Genomic DNA, 16244 nt, shown 5'->3' on the forward strand with positions numbered 1-16244 from the left:
AGAGAATTTCACTAGTGATGGACTTTTCCTTAAATTGAATGGTGGGTTCACATTGTTTTGTTATTCTTTGTGCCTTACGTATTTTACAAATAACCGATGGGATCTATGTAATATTGTAATACAAACTGAGTAAAGGATTAGGTTGAGGATCATAGCATTGGAGTTTCTTGGTGTTGAAGAGATTAAGTGCCAAGCAAGTTGTGTCCCTGGCACTTTGTGACCACATGGTGACCTAACACTTCTTGGTGTGGTGAGGCTTGGCATGTCCCTTTCCTTGGCTGTGACTGTTAGTACTGAATGCCATTCTCTCTGAGGAAAAGCATCCTTCTCTCTCTCTCTCTCTCTCTCTCTCTCTCTCTCTCTCTCTCTCTCTCTCTCTCTATTTATTTAGACAGAGTCTCGCTCTGTCACCCAGGCTGGAGTTCAGTGGCGCGATCTCGGCTCACTGCAACCTCTGCCTCCTGGGTTCAAGCGATTCTCCTGCCTCAGCCTCCTGAGTAGCTGGGACTACAGGTGCCCGCCACCACGCCCAGCTAATCACCAAATTATTGGCCAGGATGGTCTCAAACTCCTGACCATTTGATCTGCCTGCCTCGGCCTCCTAAAGTGCTGGGATTATAGGCGTGAGCCACCGTGCCCAGCCTTTTATTTTTATATATGTATTTTAAGACAGGGTCTCACTCTGTTGCCCCAGTTAACTCTGTTGCCTCAGTTAGAGTGCAGTGGTACAATCAACAGCTCACTGCAGCTTCCATTTCCTAGGCTCAAGCCATCCTCCCACCTCAGCCTCTCGAGTAGCTGAGGCTATAGGTGTGCACCACCACACCCAGCTAATTTTTGTATTTTTTGCAGAGATGGAGTTTTGCTGTGCTGCATAGGCTGGTCTCGAACTCCTGGGCTCAAGCAATCCTCCTGCCTTGGCCTCCCAAAGTGCTGGGATTACAGGCATGAGCCACCACACCTGGCCTAAGAGTGTCCTTCTTCTTACTGCAGGCTTCCCTGATTGTGACTGAGGAGCTGCACCTGATCACCTTTGAGACAGAGGTGTATCACCAAGGCCTCAAGATTGACCTAGAGGTGAGTTCTGCAGCAGAATTGGTGAGAGGCTACATGTAGAGGTGACTCAGGACAAAATCTTCCACTGGTATTTTTACAAGAGAAGGTGGAATGATTACTGTTTGCTTAACACTGCGTTTATTTTTGCTTACTTTTCTCAAAAAAAAAAAATCCTTGGCATCCCATCTGAGAATCAAGTCTTGCTTGAGTGCTTAGAAGATGTGTGTATACTCAGCTTTCAGCAAACTTGATATGAAAATCTCTATTTAGAAATTGATTGGCTGGGTGTGGTGGCTCACCCCTGTAATCCCAGCACTTTGGGAGGCCAAGGCAGGCAGATCACAAGGTCAGGAGTTCGAGACCATCCTGGCCAACATGACAAAACCCCATCTGTACTAAAAATACAAAAATTAGCTGGGCGTGGTGGCATGTGCCTATAATCTCAGCTACTCGGGAGGCTGGGGCAGGAGAATCACTTGAACCTGGGAGGCTGAGGTTGCAGTGAGCCGAGATTGTGCCATTGCACTTCAGCCTGGGCGACAGAGTGAGACTCCGTCTCAAAAAATAGAAAAAAAAAAAAAAAAAAGAAAGAAATTGATTGGAGCTGATTGTATAAAGTTTGGGCATAAGAGTCTTAGCAGCCATTGTGTTTAGTGTACAGAAAATTGTGGCGATGACGTTCTCTTTTCCCAACTTTCTTGATTTTTAAGTTAAGATAGACCCAGAAAAGCGGGAATCCTGGTCTTTGATTCCTGAGACCTCCCTGTTTTATGTGAAGATACAGCTTCAATCTTTGGAGAATGCCTCCAAGGTCTTTTTTTTTTTTTTTTTTTTTTTTTTTGAGAAGGAGTCTCGCTCTGTCACCCAGGCTGGAGTGCAGTGGCCAGATCTCAGCTCACTGTAAACTCTGCCTCCCGGGTTTACGCCATTCTCCTGCCTCAGCCTCCCGAGTAGCTGGGACTACAGGCGCCCGCCACCTCGCCCGGCTAGTTTTTTTGTATTTTTTTAGTAGAGACGGGGTTTCACCGTGTTAGCCAGGATGGTCTCGATCTCCTGACCTCGTGATCCGCCCGCCTCGGCCTCCCAAAGTGCTGGGATTACAGGCTTGAGCCACCGCGCCTGGCCCACCTCCAAGGTCTTAAAAATGGGGGAATCTGTGGACTGTGAGTCAAGCTTTGAGCAAGTCAGGTTTTACAAGGGACCGGTATGTTCCAACAGCAGCCTGAGTTGTGTGGCCACGCTGGGCATTCTTTCCACTCTGAGTGCTGCCTGAGCTGACTCACTCACACTCCTCGCCTAGAGTTGGCAGCAGGTGTGGTTTATGGCATGTCCTTTCATTCTGAGCCCCGTGAGATACGGGCGAAGAGATTTCCGAGTCTGTGAGAGCCCCTCTGCCTCCCCAGCTCAGTCCCCACTTCCTCCGCAGACCCACTCCTTGCCAGTTGTGGTGATCTCCAACATCTGTCAGATGCCAAATGCCTGGGCGTCCATCCTGTGGTACAACATGCTGACCAACAATCCCAAGGTTAGTACCCCCTGCTTTTAGTTGGTACCCCGGGATCTCTTGCGACGTATGGGTACCTAGTACAGACAATGAGCACCATCCCTCATCTAAACAAGCAAATGTGTTCTTTCCAATAGAACGTAAACTTTTTTACCAAGCCCCCAATCGGAACCTGGGATCAAGTGGCCGAGGTCCTGAGCTGGCAGTTCTCCTCCACCACCAAGCGAGGACTGAGCATCGAGCAGCTGACTACACTGGCAGAGAAACTCTTGGGTCTGCATTTCACCCCTTCTCCCTCCCGCCTGCCCAGAAAAGGGATCCAGCTCATAGGGCTGTTCATTTGGGCCATGTCTACTGAGCATTAGGCCGTGTTTGTTTCCTGAGCAAGGTGCTGTGCTGGTGCCAGGAAACAGGGGCTCCGTCAAGTTGGGGAGTTGGGGTGCAGAGACAGTTTTCAATTTTCAGTTGAGGTGATCATTTTTGAGGTGGGAGGTGGATTTCTTTTCTCCTGGTTGCTGTCTCATTCACCCTCTCCAACTAACCTTAGAAGATCTTTTAAGGTGTGTTGGAAGGTGGCGCTAAAGGCTTGACATTCCCTGTCCATTTCTTTAATAAACTACAGGCTAGTTTTTTTTTTTTTTTTTGAGAGGGAGTCTCGCTCTGTCACCCAGGCTGGAGTGCTGTGGCCGGATCTCAGCTCACTGCAAGCTCCGCCTCCCGGGTTCACGCCATTCTCCTGCCTCAGCCTCCCCGGTAGCTGGGACTACAGGCGCCGCCTCGTCGCCCGGCTAGTTTTTTGTAGTTTTTAGTAGAGACGGGGTTTCACCGTGTTAGCCAGGATGGTCTCGATCTCCTGACCTCGTGATCCGCCCGTCTCGGCCTCCCAAAGTGCTGGGATTACAGGCTTGAGCCACTGTGCCTGGCCAGGCTAGTTTTTTGTTTTTTGTTTTTTTTTTTTGAGAGACAAGTCTCACTCTGTTGTCCAGGCTGGAGTGCAGTTGTGCGATCTCGGCCCACTGCAACCTCTGCCTCCCCTGGGTTCAAACAATTCTCCTGCCTCAGCCTCCCAAGTAGCTGAGACTATAGGCGCCCACCACCACACCAAGCTGATTTTTGTATTTTTAGTAGAGATGGGGGGTTTTACCATGTTGGCCAGGATGATCTCCATCTGTTCACCTCGTGATCCGCCCACCTCAGCCTCCCAAATTGCTGGGATTACAGGTGTGAGCCACCATGCCCGGCCTAGGCTCGGTTTTTTTAAAAAGAATTAGTGGAGGCCGGGTGTGGTGGCTCACGCCTGTAATCCCAGCACTTTGGGAGGCCGAGGCGGGTGGATCACGAGGTCAGGAGATCGACACCATCCTGGCTAACACGGTGAAACCCCGTCTCTACTAAAAATACAAAAAATTAGCCGGGCATGGTGGCGAGCGCCTGTGGTCCCAGCTACTCAGGAGGCTGAGGCAGGAGAATGGCATGAACCCAAGAGGCGGAGCTTGCAGTGAGCCAAGATTGCACCACTGCACTCCAGGCTGGGCGACAGAGCAAGATTCTGTCTCAAAAAAAAAAAAAAAAAAAAAGAATTAGTGGAATATTTTATGTGCTACCTGGGCTAGAAGTAGCTTTGTCCTAATAAAGCTGTTGCCACCAAATACACCTGTCTGACACCTGATGTCAGCTTGTTAGTGCTGCTGCTGGTCCCCAGCCCACCACCCAAGGCTGGGAAGAGCAGACGGACTTGTTACATCACCCCCTATCCGTGCTGGGCTACCCAACAACAAAAGTGGGTCAAATGATGGGGTAGTATTTGTCCTCATGTGCGCACACACACAACAGTGGCCACGTTCAAAGATGTGAAAGCCAATGATTTTGTGGCCCATTGTGGGACCAATGTGTGTGTGTTCTGCTTTAAGAAATAACCTCTTGACCCCAAGCGGAAAATGTACTACTTGATTCTTTTTCTTTTCCTTCAGGACCTGGCGTGAATTATTCAGGGTGTCAGATCACATGGGCTAAATTTTGCAAAGTAAGCAATCTTGTAAAATTCTCGTGGGAATGGGAATGCCTACCTGCACAGCTGTCATGGAGGGCTCTGACTTGAAGGCCCTGAACTCTTGGTCCAGTAGCCAGTAGGACCTGCCTGAGGGTAGATGGGCCTGAGGAGTTGGGTGGTACACGGTGCCCCTAGGAAGGGAAAGGCTGGGATGGCAACAGACTTGGCTTTCTCATTACTCTTTTCTGCAGGAAAACATGGCTGGCAAGGGCTTCTCCTTCTGGGTCTGGCTGGACAATATCATTGACCTTGTGAAAAAGTACATCCTGGCCCTTTGGAACGAAGGGTAGGTTGGACGGTGTGCACAGATGTAACCAAGCTCCCTGCTCTCAGCAAGCCAGTGGCAGGGGATGGATGCCCTGTTAGCAATAACAACACTGTTCCTCCTGCTTGGCTCCAGGTACATCATGGGCTTTATCAGTAAGGAACGGGAGCGGGCCATCTTGAGCACCAAGCCTCCAGGCACCTTTCTGCTAAGATTCAGTGAAAGCAGCAAAGAAGGCGGCGTCACTTTCACTTGGGTGGAGAAGGACATCAGCGGTAAGGGAGGCTCCCACCCACCCCACCTGCTGGCAGCTGCTGAGGCCTCATCCCCGCGGCTAGTTCCAAGCACCTATTGCCCCCTGGTGGTTGGAGATGGCCCCGACTCCCTGCCTCACTCAGACTCGCAAAACACATTTGGGTGACTTCTAAATCCTTCTAGCTGAAGGATTGATTTGTCTTTGTTTTGCTTGCTCCAGTGACTGTTTGTTAAGAAATTTGCAATATGGCCGGGCGCGGTGGCTCAAGCCTGTAATCCCAGCACTTTGGGAGGCCGAGACGGGCGGATCACGAGGTCAGGAGATCAAGACCATCCTGGCTAACACGGTGAAACCCCGTCTCTACTAAAAATACAAAAAAACTAGCCGGGCGAGGTGGCGGGTGCCTGTAGTCCCAGCTACTCGGGAGGCTGAGGCAGGAGAATGGCGTAAACCCGGGAGCCGGAGCTTGCAGTGAGCTGAGATCTGGCCACTGCACTCCAGCCCGGGTGACAGAGCAAGACTCCGTCTCAAAAAAAAAAAAAAAAAAAAAAGAAATTTGCAATATAAGTTGTATTCTTCATCCCTTTTTCTACTTAACCCTGTTAATATATCTTACACAAGTAGTTACATTCAAGTTTATTTTCTATGACCCAACTGGTAGCCTCTTGTAAATTAGAAGCCAGCCTGAACATTTCCACTGTGCCAGGCCACTGAACAGGGTGTTCAGGGTCTCAACACTAGGGTGGCTTAAGTTTTTTCCCCTTCGAGGAAAGAAAAAATGGGCAGTTTTCTCTGAGATGACCTAGCTGTAGGTTCCATGATCTTTCCTTCCCATGTCCCGTGACAGGTAAGACCCAGATCCAGTCCGTGGAACCATACACCAAGCAGCAGTTGAACAACATGTCATTTGCTGAAATCATCATGGGCTATAAGATCATGGATGCTACCAATATTCTGGTGTCTCCGCTGGTCTATCTCTACCCTGACATTCCCAAGGAGGAGGCATTTGGAAAGTATTGTCGGCCAGAGAGCCAGGAGCATCCTGAAGCTGACCCAGGTAGTTGTTGATTTTCTGTGTTCCTGGCATTTAATTTTTGGGAAAAGTTAGAAATTTGGGGATCCTTGGAGGATAGATAGGCAAATGCCTGAATAACCTGGGGGATCATTATTTCTCCTTATGGGAAAGAACTGTAGTGGGTGCTTTTGTTGGGGTGACTGATGGGATTTGAGAGGAGAATCAGAATCAGTTAGACTAGTGCAGTTCCTCCTCCACAGAGAGTGCATGACTCTAAAGAGGGGATACAGCTTGGACAACATGGTGAAACCTCGTCTCTAGAAAAAATACAAAAAAATTACCCAGTGTGGTGGTGCGCATCTGTAGTCATAGCTACTTGGGAGGCTGAGGTGGGAAGATCACTTGAGCTGAGGAGTTCAAGGCTGTAGTGAGCGGTGATCGTGCCACTGCACTCCAGCCTGGCTGATAGAGTGAGACACTGTGTCAAAAAATACAAATAAAGAGGGTATTAATACACATATGTCCCCAAAACCTGCCAAAAACACGAGAAGAGAAAGGGCAGTTAACAGGATGCCCAGCTGGTACAGTGCTTCTTAGTAGATGCTAAAAGGTTTGAGGCCCAGATTTCAGCCCAGCATATGGCTTTTTGCCTGTCACTGAACCATGTCAGTGTGCCAGGTGGTCTGAAGAAAGGGTTTCTGGAGGAAATTATTATTAGCCGGATGGGAGTATGGTTTACACCAGAGAAGAGCTGGGAGCATCATGTTTGAAGGGGAAGACAGTGACTGGGTGGAGGGGCAAGGGATTGGTATTTAGAATGTGCAACTATTGAAAATAAGGTATTTTTTAATGTGTAAGAGGATATGTATTTATATGTTACATATAAATTATTTTAGCTGGGCGCAGTGACTCATGTCTGTAGTCCTAGCACTTTGGGAGGCCCAGGTGGGAGGATCACTTGAGCCTAGGAGTTTGAGACCAGCCTAGACAACATAGTGAGACCCTATTTATACAAAAAAAATTTTTTTTAATTAGCCAGGTGTGGTGGTTTGTGCCTGTAGTCCTAGCTACTCGGGAGGCTGATTGAGGTGGGAGGATTGCTTGAGCCTAGGAGGTTGAGGCTGCAGTGAGCCGTGATTACACCACTGTACTCCAGCCTGGGTGACACAGCAAGACCTTGTCTCACCAAAACAAAACAAAACAAAACAAAACAAAAAAACCCAGAAATTAAAAACACTATTTTACATTAAACCTGTAATCTCAGCTGGGCATGGGGGTTCACATGTGCAGTCCTAGCACTTTGGGAGGCTGAAGCAGGAGGATCACTTGAGGCCAGGAGCTCAAGACCAGCCTGGCAACACAGCAAGACCCCACTAAACACACACACACACACACATACACACACACACACACACAGAGAAGGAAAAAAACCCGTAATCTCTGGAGCTGCCCTCAGTGTCGGGGGCGGCCCTGTCTGTTCCCATTCAGCACTCGCTGTTTTGACTCTCTGGGTTCTCTGTGCAGGTCCTGATGGGGAGTCTCTGATTCCTGATGGGGAGTCTCTGATTCCTGATGGGGAGTCTCTGATTCGCCATTCTTTGTTTTATTTAACTTTCTATAATCATAAAGCCAAAGATGGACTCTTTTTTTCTGAGACAGAGTTTCACTCTGTCGCCCAGGCTAGAGTGCAGTGGCATGATCTCTGCTAACTTCTCCTGCCTCAGCCTCCCTAGTAGCTGGTATTACAGGCGCCCCCACCGCGCCCAGCTAATTTTTGTATTTTTAGTAGAGAAGGAGTTTCGCCATGTTGGCCAGGCTGGCCTCGAACTCCTGACCTCAGGTGATCTGCCCGCTTCAGCCTCCCAAAGTGCTGGGATTACAGGCATGAGCCACTGTGCCTGGCCTAATGATGGGCTCTTTAATGTGATCCTTTAGGGTTGGTGCCTTGCCCCAGTTGCTGTTGAAAAAACTATTTTTGTCCAAATGGCATACACACAGAAACCTGCAAACTTCCCTCCCACTTTTTCCTAGGATTCCTTCCAAGGGCTTTCTTGAGATGGGACAGAATGGGGCTTGGAAGAGGGAGTTCCAGCTATTGACCGTTGCCTTTCTCCTTTGCTGGGGTCCTGAGTCTTGTTCCCGCTGTAGGAGTTACTCACTTCCTGTCTGCCGCCTATCTCTCTTTCCACGTGTGCTTCAGTTGGGAGATCTGTTTATCAGCCCCTGCCACACGGCTCTTTGTTCCTTCTGCAGAGGACATTGGGGTCCCACGGCTGGTCCTTTTGACTCATTTTGCTTTCACAGTCCCTACCTCCCAGGCTCAGGCTGCATCCTCCATTACCATTGCCCTTCCTGTGGGCTGGGAGGCCACGTCCTTTCCTGCCCAGCAATGTCAGCCTTTCCTCAGGGGCCAAGGCACTCATCAGGAGAAAGGAACTAATTACTTGAGTAATTTGCCTGCCTTGCTGAGAGGAGTGTGCCCTGAGGGACTCCGTGTAAGTGTAGTGACGGGTGTGGGGGTGTCCCAGTGTTATTATAAAATGGGTGCCTTCAGGAAGATGAGCATGTGACCATTTCCTCTCTATTTCCATCATAAGAGTATTGTGGTATGAGAGTCTCAGGGTTAGATTATCGTCCCAAGACTCTTCTCTCTTCCTTCTCTACTGGAAGCCCACACAGCATTTCCTTGTGGCTTGAGGGAGAGGTTCGGAGCCACTTACAAATTAGATAAAGTATGTTTACAACCTTGTACACAGCCACACATGAAGCCATTTTTCTCAGCTTTTTTTTTTTTTTTTTTTTTTTTCTGAGACTGAGTCTCGCTCTATCGCCCAGGCTGGAGTGCAGTGGCGTGATCTGGATTCATCACAACCTCTGCCTCTCGGGTTCAAGAGATTCTCATGCCTCAGCCTCCTGAGTAGCTGGGATTACAGACATGTGCCACCATGCCCGGCTGATTTTTGGATTTTTAGTAGAGACAGGGCTTCACCCGTTGGCCAGGCTAGTCTTGAACTCCTGACCTCAAGTGATCTTCCCACCTGGGCCTCCCAAAGTGCTGGGATTATAGGCGTGAGCCACGGTGCCCAGCCTTGTTTTTGTTTTTAAGTCTCACTCTGTCTCCTAGGCTGGAGTGCAGTGGTGCGATCTCACCTTACTGCAGCCAACAGTCTCACTCAGTCTCCCAGGCTGGAGTGCAGTGGTGCGATCTCACCTTACTGCAGCCTCTGCCTCCCAGGTTCCAGTGATTCTCCTGCCTCAGCCTCCCGAGTAGCTGGGATTACAGGCATGCCACCATGCCCAACTAATTTTTGTATTTTCATTGAAGACAGGGTTTCGCCATGTTGGCAAGGTTGATCTTGAACTCCTGGCCTCAGGTGATCCACCTGCCTCAGCCTCCCAAAGTGCAGGGATTACAGGCGTTAGCCACTGTGCCCGGCCTCAGCTATCTTGATTGCTGGAGAATTAAATCCTTTTCTGTCTAGGGTGTCAGCTCCCTAAGGGCTGAGCCAAAACGGTTGCATTTATAAGACACTGGAGCCCAGCCTCAGTAGCTCCTTTGAATTCTGCACTGAATTGATCAGTTTCTTGGCCCAAAGTAAACTCAGATGGCGGCCCAGGAGCCACTCTGCAGTGCCCTCTTTCACATGGTCATCATGCTTTCTGATCCCTCAGGTTATCTCTAAGCCTCATGTTATGACTATGCTGTTCTCAGCCCACCCCACCCTGCCCCATGCCTTCTCATTGGTTTGTTCACCTGAATTCCCCAGATTTCATGTCAGTATCCCCAAGGTTCCTTGACCTCTTGGTGTAAGCATTCAGCATCTAAAATTCATTTTATTCCCGTCATTGCATTTCTAACTGTAGAACAAGAATTATAAATGACAAAGCTCATAGAAAATTGGAACCTTTTCTTCCCCCTCCCTCTTACTTTATACATAAAAGAGAACATGGGCTGGGCGTTGTGGCCAAGGCTGGGCATGATAGCTCATACCTGTAATCCCAGCACTTTGGTAGGCTGAGGTGGGCGGATCACTTGAGGTCAGGAGTTTGAGACCAGCATGGCTAACATGGAGAAACCTCGTCTCTACTAAAAATACAATAATTAAGCTGGGTGTGGTGGCTCATGCCTGTAATCCCAGCAGTTTGGGAGGGTGAGGCGGACGGATCACCTGAGGTCAGGAGTTCAAGACCAGCCTGGTCAACATAGTGAAACCTTGTCTCTACCAAAATTACAAAGAAAACGATTAGCCAGGCATGGTGGCGGATGCCTGTAATCCCAGCTACTCAGAAGGCTGATGAAGGAGAATCACTTGAACCCTGGAGGCAGAGGTTGTAGAGAGCCGAGATGGTGCTACTGCACTCCAGCCTGGGTGACAGAGCAAGACTCCGTCTCAAAAAAAGACAAAAATTAGCCGGACATGGTGTGCCGCCTGTAGTCCCAGCTGCTTGGGAGCCTAAAGCAGGAGAATGGCTTTGACCCGGGAGCAGGAGGTTGCGGTGAGCCGAGATTGTGCCACTGCACTTGAGCCTGGGCAACAGAGTGAGACTCTGTCTCAAAACAAAAAAACAACAACAACAAAAGAGAGGGACCATGCCTTGCTCCAGGTCTCTTAGCTATTGAAGATGTACCTGGACCCAGGTCTCCCGTCTTCTAGTTGAAGCAATTGTACTGCCGCACAAAGTCATATTCTCTTTGGTGCTTCCTGATTGATGTATTCATCCAACTAGGAAGTTACTTATGCCCTCATCCAAAAATGCGGTAGAGGCCAGATTAGTGCTGGTGGGAATAGGAGATAAAACCTTTGGCTTTGGAACCACAAGCATTAGCAGTCTCCATGTTCTTTAAAGACTCGGTGATGTTGGTACACCATGCAAAGACTACGCAGGCTTGGTTCCTGCATGCAGAGAAGTTATCTAAGAGATATGACCAGGCTAGAATGGAATCCTTAGACCACATGGAGGCTGTTAAACTTTTACATAATCTAGGGAAAGAATGGACACAAGGTTGGCATTAGTCTAGGCTCAGATGGGAAAAGGTTATGCTGAAAAGCCTCTGCAGCTCAGGACAGCTTTGTGCAAAGAACTGAGGTTCAAAGCTGCTAGTGCCTAGGACATCAAATAGTATAGATGAGGGCGGGCAACGCTGAGGGGCGGATGGAGCTTTCCAGACAATCTTGGCATGAGGATGGAGTGAGTTTCAAATCAGTCCTGCCGAGGCAGATGGCTTCCTCCGGCTCTGCTTACTGAATGCGAAGTCCCAGTCAGTAAGAAAACTGGTTTTCTTCTTCCCAGGCGCCGCCCCATACCTGAAGACCAAGTTTATCTGTGTGACACCGTAAGTGGCTTCCTTTCCCAATTTTGCCTTCATTTCTAATATCCTCAGTTATCCCTGGGAGTAGGACACTGGGTGAGAGTTAATCTGCCAAGGGTCGGAAGCCCCTGGGCTATGTTTAGTACTCACAGTGACCTTGTGTGTTTAAAAAGCTTGAGCTTTTATTTTTCTGTTGGAGACCAGAGTTTGATGGCTTGTGTGTGTGTGTTTTGTTCTTTTTTTTTTTCCATTGTGTCTTGTCAACCCCCCGTTTCCCCTCCTGCTGCCCCCCATTTCCTACAGAACGACCTGCAGCAATACCATTGACCTGCCGATGTCCCCCCGCACTTTAGATTCATTGATGCAGTTTGGAAATAATGGTGAAGGTGCTGAACCCTCAGCAGGAGGGCAGTTTGGTGAGTATTTGGTTGACAGACTTTGTCCCTATAAGGGAAGTTGGTCCCCTTTGTATGATGCTCTCACATGTACACACCGAGAGCTGGTCACTCAGAATGGTAGGAGGTTCTAGAGCATTGCTTTCCAAAAGAAATGGTATGAATGCCACGTGCGAGTATACATCTAGCAGCCATACTGGAAATAGACGAAGTTAATTTTTACAGTATATTTTATTTAACCCAGTAAATCCAACATACTGTCAATTTAACATTTCAGGCCAGGCGTGGTGGCTCACGCCTGTAATCCCAGCATTTTGGGAGGCCGAGGCAGGCGGATCATGAGGTCAGGAGATCGAGACCACAGTGAAACCCCGTCTCTACTAAAAATACAAAAAATTAGCCAGGCGCGGTCACGGGTGCCTGTAATCCCAGCTACTTGGGAGGCTGAGGCAGGAGAATGGCGTGAACCCTGGAGGCAGAGCTTACAGTGAGCTGAGATCACGCCACTGCGCTCCAACCTGGGTAACAACGAGACTCCGTCTCAAAATAATAATAATAATAATAATTTAACATTTCAGAAAAAGTTGAGGCTGGGTGGGTGGCTCACGCTTGTAATCCCAGCACTTTGGGCAGCTGAGGTGAGTGGATGACTTGAGGTCAGGAGTTCGAGACCAGCCTGACCAACATGGTGAAACCCCCATATCTACTAAAAATACAAAAATTAGTTGGGCATGGTGGCGCATGCCTGTAATCCCAGCTACTCGGGAGGCTGAGGTAGGAGAATCGCTTGAGCCTGGGAGGTGGAGGTTGCAGTGAGCTGAGATCATGCCACCGCACTCCAGCCTGGGTGACAGAGTGAGACTCCATTTCAAAACAACCGAACTAAACTAAAAGAAAATAAAAAGTTGAGACCTTTTTTTTATTCTTTTTTTCATACTAAGTCTTTAAAATCTGGTGGGCTTTTGACAGCCACAGCACAGCCCAGTTTGGACAAACCAAATCTCAAATGCTTGGTGGCCATGTGTGTCTCGGGGCTCCTGAATTAAACAGTAGATCAAGGGCAGAAGATCTAAGGCTATCCTGGGAATAGCCTTATTATGGAGATCTCGGAATCGATTAAGGGAGGAAGGAGAAAGGGCCCTTCCAGAGGCAGGGTCCTCTAGGGAGGAGAGTAAATCTGGCTTTTCTGTCCATCCCTGGGCCCTAAGGGACAGGAGATTGGATAGCAGTGGTAGCCTGGGTCCTGTCCTCTGAAGGGCTGGGGGCGTGGCCTGCTAGTTGCAAAGGATGGACGACTGAACTAGTTTTCCCTGTCTGTCCCTCCAGAGTCCCTCACCTTTGACATGGAGTTGACCTCGGAGTGTGCTACCTCCCCCATGTGAGGAGCTGAGAACGGAAGCTGCAGAAAGAGACGACTGAGGCGCCTACCTGTGTTCCGCCACCCCTTACACAGCCAAACCCCAGATCATCTGAAACTACTAACTTTGTGGTTCCAGATTTTTTTTAATCTCCTACTTCTGCTATCTTTGAGCAATCTGGGCACTTTTAAAAATAGAGAAATGAGTGAATGTGGGTGATCTGCTTTTATCTAAATGCAAATAAGGATGTGTTCTCTGAGACCCGTGATCGGGGGATGTGGCGGGGGGTGGCTAGAGGGAGAAAAAGGAAATGTCTTGTGTTGTTTTGTTCCCCTGCCCTCCTTTCTCAGCAGCTTTTTGTTATTGTTGTTGTTGTTCTTAGACAAGTGCCTCCTGGTGCCCGTGGCATCCTTCTGCCTGTTTCTGTAAGCAAATGCCACAGGCCACCTGTAGCTACATACTCCTGGCATTGCACTTTTTAACCTTGCTGACATCCAAATAGAAGATAGGACTATCTAAGCCCTAGGTTTCTTTTTAAATTAAGAAATAAGAACAATTAAAGGGCAAAAAACACTGTTTCAGCATAGCCTGTCTGTATTTAAGAAACTTCAGCAGCCGGGCGCAGAGGCCGAGGTGGGTGGATCATGAGGTCAGGAGATCAAGACTGTCCTGGCTAACACGGTGAAACCCCGTCTCTACTAATAGTACAAAACATTAGCCGGGCGTGGTGGCGAGCGCCTGTAGTCCCAGCTACTCGGGAGGCTGAGGCAGGAGAATTGCTTGAACCCAAGGGGCAGAGGTTGCAGTGAGCCAAAATCACACCACTGCACTCCAGCTCAGGCAACAGTGTGAGACTCCATCTCAGAAAAAAAAAAAAAAAAGAAGAAGAAACTTCGGTTAACAGCCTCCTTGGTGCTTTAAGCATTCAGCTTCCTTCAGGTTGATAATTTATATATAACCCCTGAAACAGGCTTCAGATCAAACCCTTAAAAGACATCTGAAGCTGCAGCCTGGCCTTTGGTGTTGAAATAGGAAGGTTTAAGGAGAATCTGAGCATTTTAGACTTTTTTTTTTATAAATAGACTTTTATTTTCCTTTGTAATGTATTGGTCTTTTAGTGGGTAAGGCTGGGCAGAGGGTGCTTACAACCTTGACTCCCTTTCTCCCTGGACTTGATCTGCTGTTTCAGAGGCTAGGTTGTCTGTGGGTGCCTTATCAGGGCTGGGATACTTCTGATTTGGGCTTCCTTCTTGCCCTGCCCTCCCGACCCCAGTTCCCCTGACCCTGCTAGTGGCATGTCTCCTCCCATGTCTGAAGGTCCCTCGTCCTGTTTGTTTGAGGAATCCTGGTCTCAGGACCTCATGGAAGAAGAGGGGGAGAAAGTTACAAGTTGGACATGATGCAGACTATGGGGCCCCAGCGACGTGTCTGGTTGAGCTCAGGGAATATGGTTCTTAGCCCAGTTTCTTGGTGATTTCCAGCGGCACTTGTAATGGTGTCTTCATTCAGTTCATGCAGGGCAAAGGCTTACTGATAAACTTGAGTCTGCCCTCATATGAGGGTTATAGCTGGCCTCCCTCTGAGGCTGGTGACTCCTCCCTGCTGGGGCCCCACAGGTGAGGCAGAACAGCTAGAGGGCCTCCCCGTCTGCCCACCTTGGCCAGCTAGCTTGCCTCTCCTGTGCATATGGGAACACCTAGCACGTGCTGGGTGGGCTGCCTCTGACCCACAGGCATGGCCGAATTTGGCGACTCAAAACCACCTTGCCTCAGCTGATCAGAGTTTCTGTGGAATTCTGATTGTTAGATCAAGTTAGCTGGTCTCTGAATTAAGTAGGAGAGGACCTTCTCTAAGATGAACAGGGTTCGCCCCAGTCCTCCTGCCTGGAGAGAGGCGATGTGTCTTGCAGAGCTCTCGCTTCTCCAGCAACACTCTTCAGTACATAATAAGCTTAACTGATAAACAGAGAGAATATTTAGGAAGGTAAGTCTTGGGCTTACCATTGGGTTTAAATCATAGGGACCTAGGGAAAGGGTTCGGGCTTCTCTGGAGCAGATATTGTCAAGTTCATGGCCTTAGGTAGCATGTGTATCTGGTCTTAACTCTGATTGTAGCAAAAGTTCTGCGAGGAGCTGAGCCTTGTTCTGGCCCCTTAAAGAACAGGATCCTCAGGCCCTGCCCGCTTCCTGTCCACTGCCCCCTGCCCGTCCCCAGCCCAGCTGAGGGAATCCCGTGGTTTGCTTACCTACCCTATAAGGTGGTTTATAAGCTGCTGTCCTGGCCACTGCATTCAAATTCCAATGTGTACTTCATAGTGTAAAAATTTATATTATTGTGGGGTTTTTTGTCTTTTTTTTTTTTTTTTTTTTTTTTTTGGTATATTGCTGTATCTACTTTAACTTCCAGAAATAAACGTTATATAGGAACCGTCTGATAGCATGGCAGCTCTGTCTGGCTGGTCGAGGCTTCCTTTTCCCCTGCCTAAGTTCTGAGGAGGCCTCACACACAGGCGGGGCCTGGGATAGGGGCCGGAAAGGGTCTTGAGAGGAGGTGGTTGCCCTAGTCCCCCACCCCACCCCCTTATGTCAGCCACCAGCCACGAGGTAAGGAGTGCCTGGAGGAGCAGGAGGTCAATAGTCCAACGGCAGAAAGGTGTAAGAGTGGAGGCCTCCCTCCCCGGCCCCCTCCTAACCCCTAGAGCCGCCTCGTCCTGTCTGGGGTCAGATAAGCCACCTAAGCGGGGTTGGGGGTTAGATACTCCCACCGCACCAAGGCTTCCCCTTCCACAGTTGGCTCCTTTATCACTTTGCCTTCAGTTCACCCAGCGGCAGCCAGCGGTGATAATGCAGGGAAAGGCGCTCTGACCTCAGCTACACGGGCGCCCACAGGGCTTCTCCCCACCCCTACACGTGCCCCAGCACCCTGGAGACGCGCCTGGGAGCTACGAGCTAGCGCCTTCCCTCGCAGAGATGGAGCAGATTAGCCCGGTGGGGCGGTGGCACCTGTCCTTCCCCTCCCCTCTTCTCCCACCCCC

The 16244-nt window shown here is 49.2% G+C and overlaps 1 protein-coding gene across 12 annotated transcripts in view; it reads left to right on the forward strand.

Moving 5' to 3' along the window:
• STAT3 (signal transducer and activator of transcription 3) overlaps positions 1 to 15641 on the forward strand; it is an 88761-nt gene extending 73120 nt beyond the window's left edge. For 3 of the 12 annotated variants that reach the window (XM_030924127.1, XM_030924126.1, XM_010386217.2), the window contains exons 15-24: positions 994 to 1077; positions 2483 to 2581; positions 2698 to 2833; positions 4531 to 4583; positions 4802 to 4896; positions 5011 to 5150; positions 5979 to 6191; positions 11439 to 11481; positions 11811 to 11873; positions 13179 to 15624. In XM_030924127.1, the coding sequence (XP_030779987.1) occupies positions 994 to 1077; positions 2483 to 2581; positions 2698 to 2833; positions 4531 to 4583; positions 4802 to 4896; positions 5011 to 5150; positions 5979 to 6191; positions 11439 to 11481; positions 11811 to 11835 (888 nt within the window). In that variant the 3' untranslated portion in view covers positions 11836 to 11873; positions 13179 to 15624. Of the gene's footprint in view, positions 1 to 993; positions 1078 to 2482; positions 2582 to 2697; positions 2834 to 4530; positions 4584 to 4801; positions 4897 to 5010; positions 5151 to 5978; positions 6192 to 11438; positions 11482 to 11760; positions 11874 to 13178 lie in introns of all 12 variants that reach the window. The other 9 variants (XM_010386192.2, XM_010386182.2, XM_030924129.1 and 6 more) reach the window with 5 other exon arrangements.
• The last annotated feature ends 603 nt before the right edge of the window (positions 15642 to 16244 follow it).

The sequence above is a fragment of the Rhinopithecus roxellana genome, chromosome 19, assembly GCF_007565055.1.
Source record: "Rhinopithecus roxellana isolate Shanxi Qingling chromosome 19, ASM756505v1, whole genome shotgun sequence".
Classification (NCBI taxonomy): Eukaryota; Metazoa; Chordata; class Mammalia; order Primates; family Cercopithecidae; genus Rhinopithecus; species Rhinopithecus roxellana.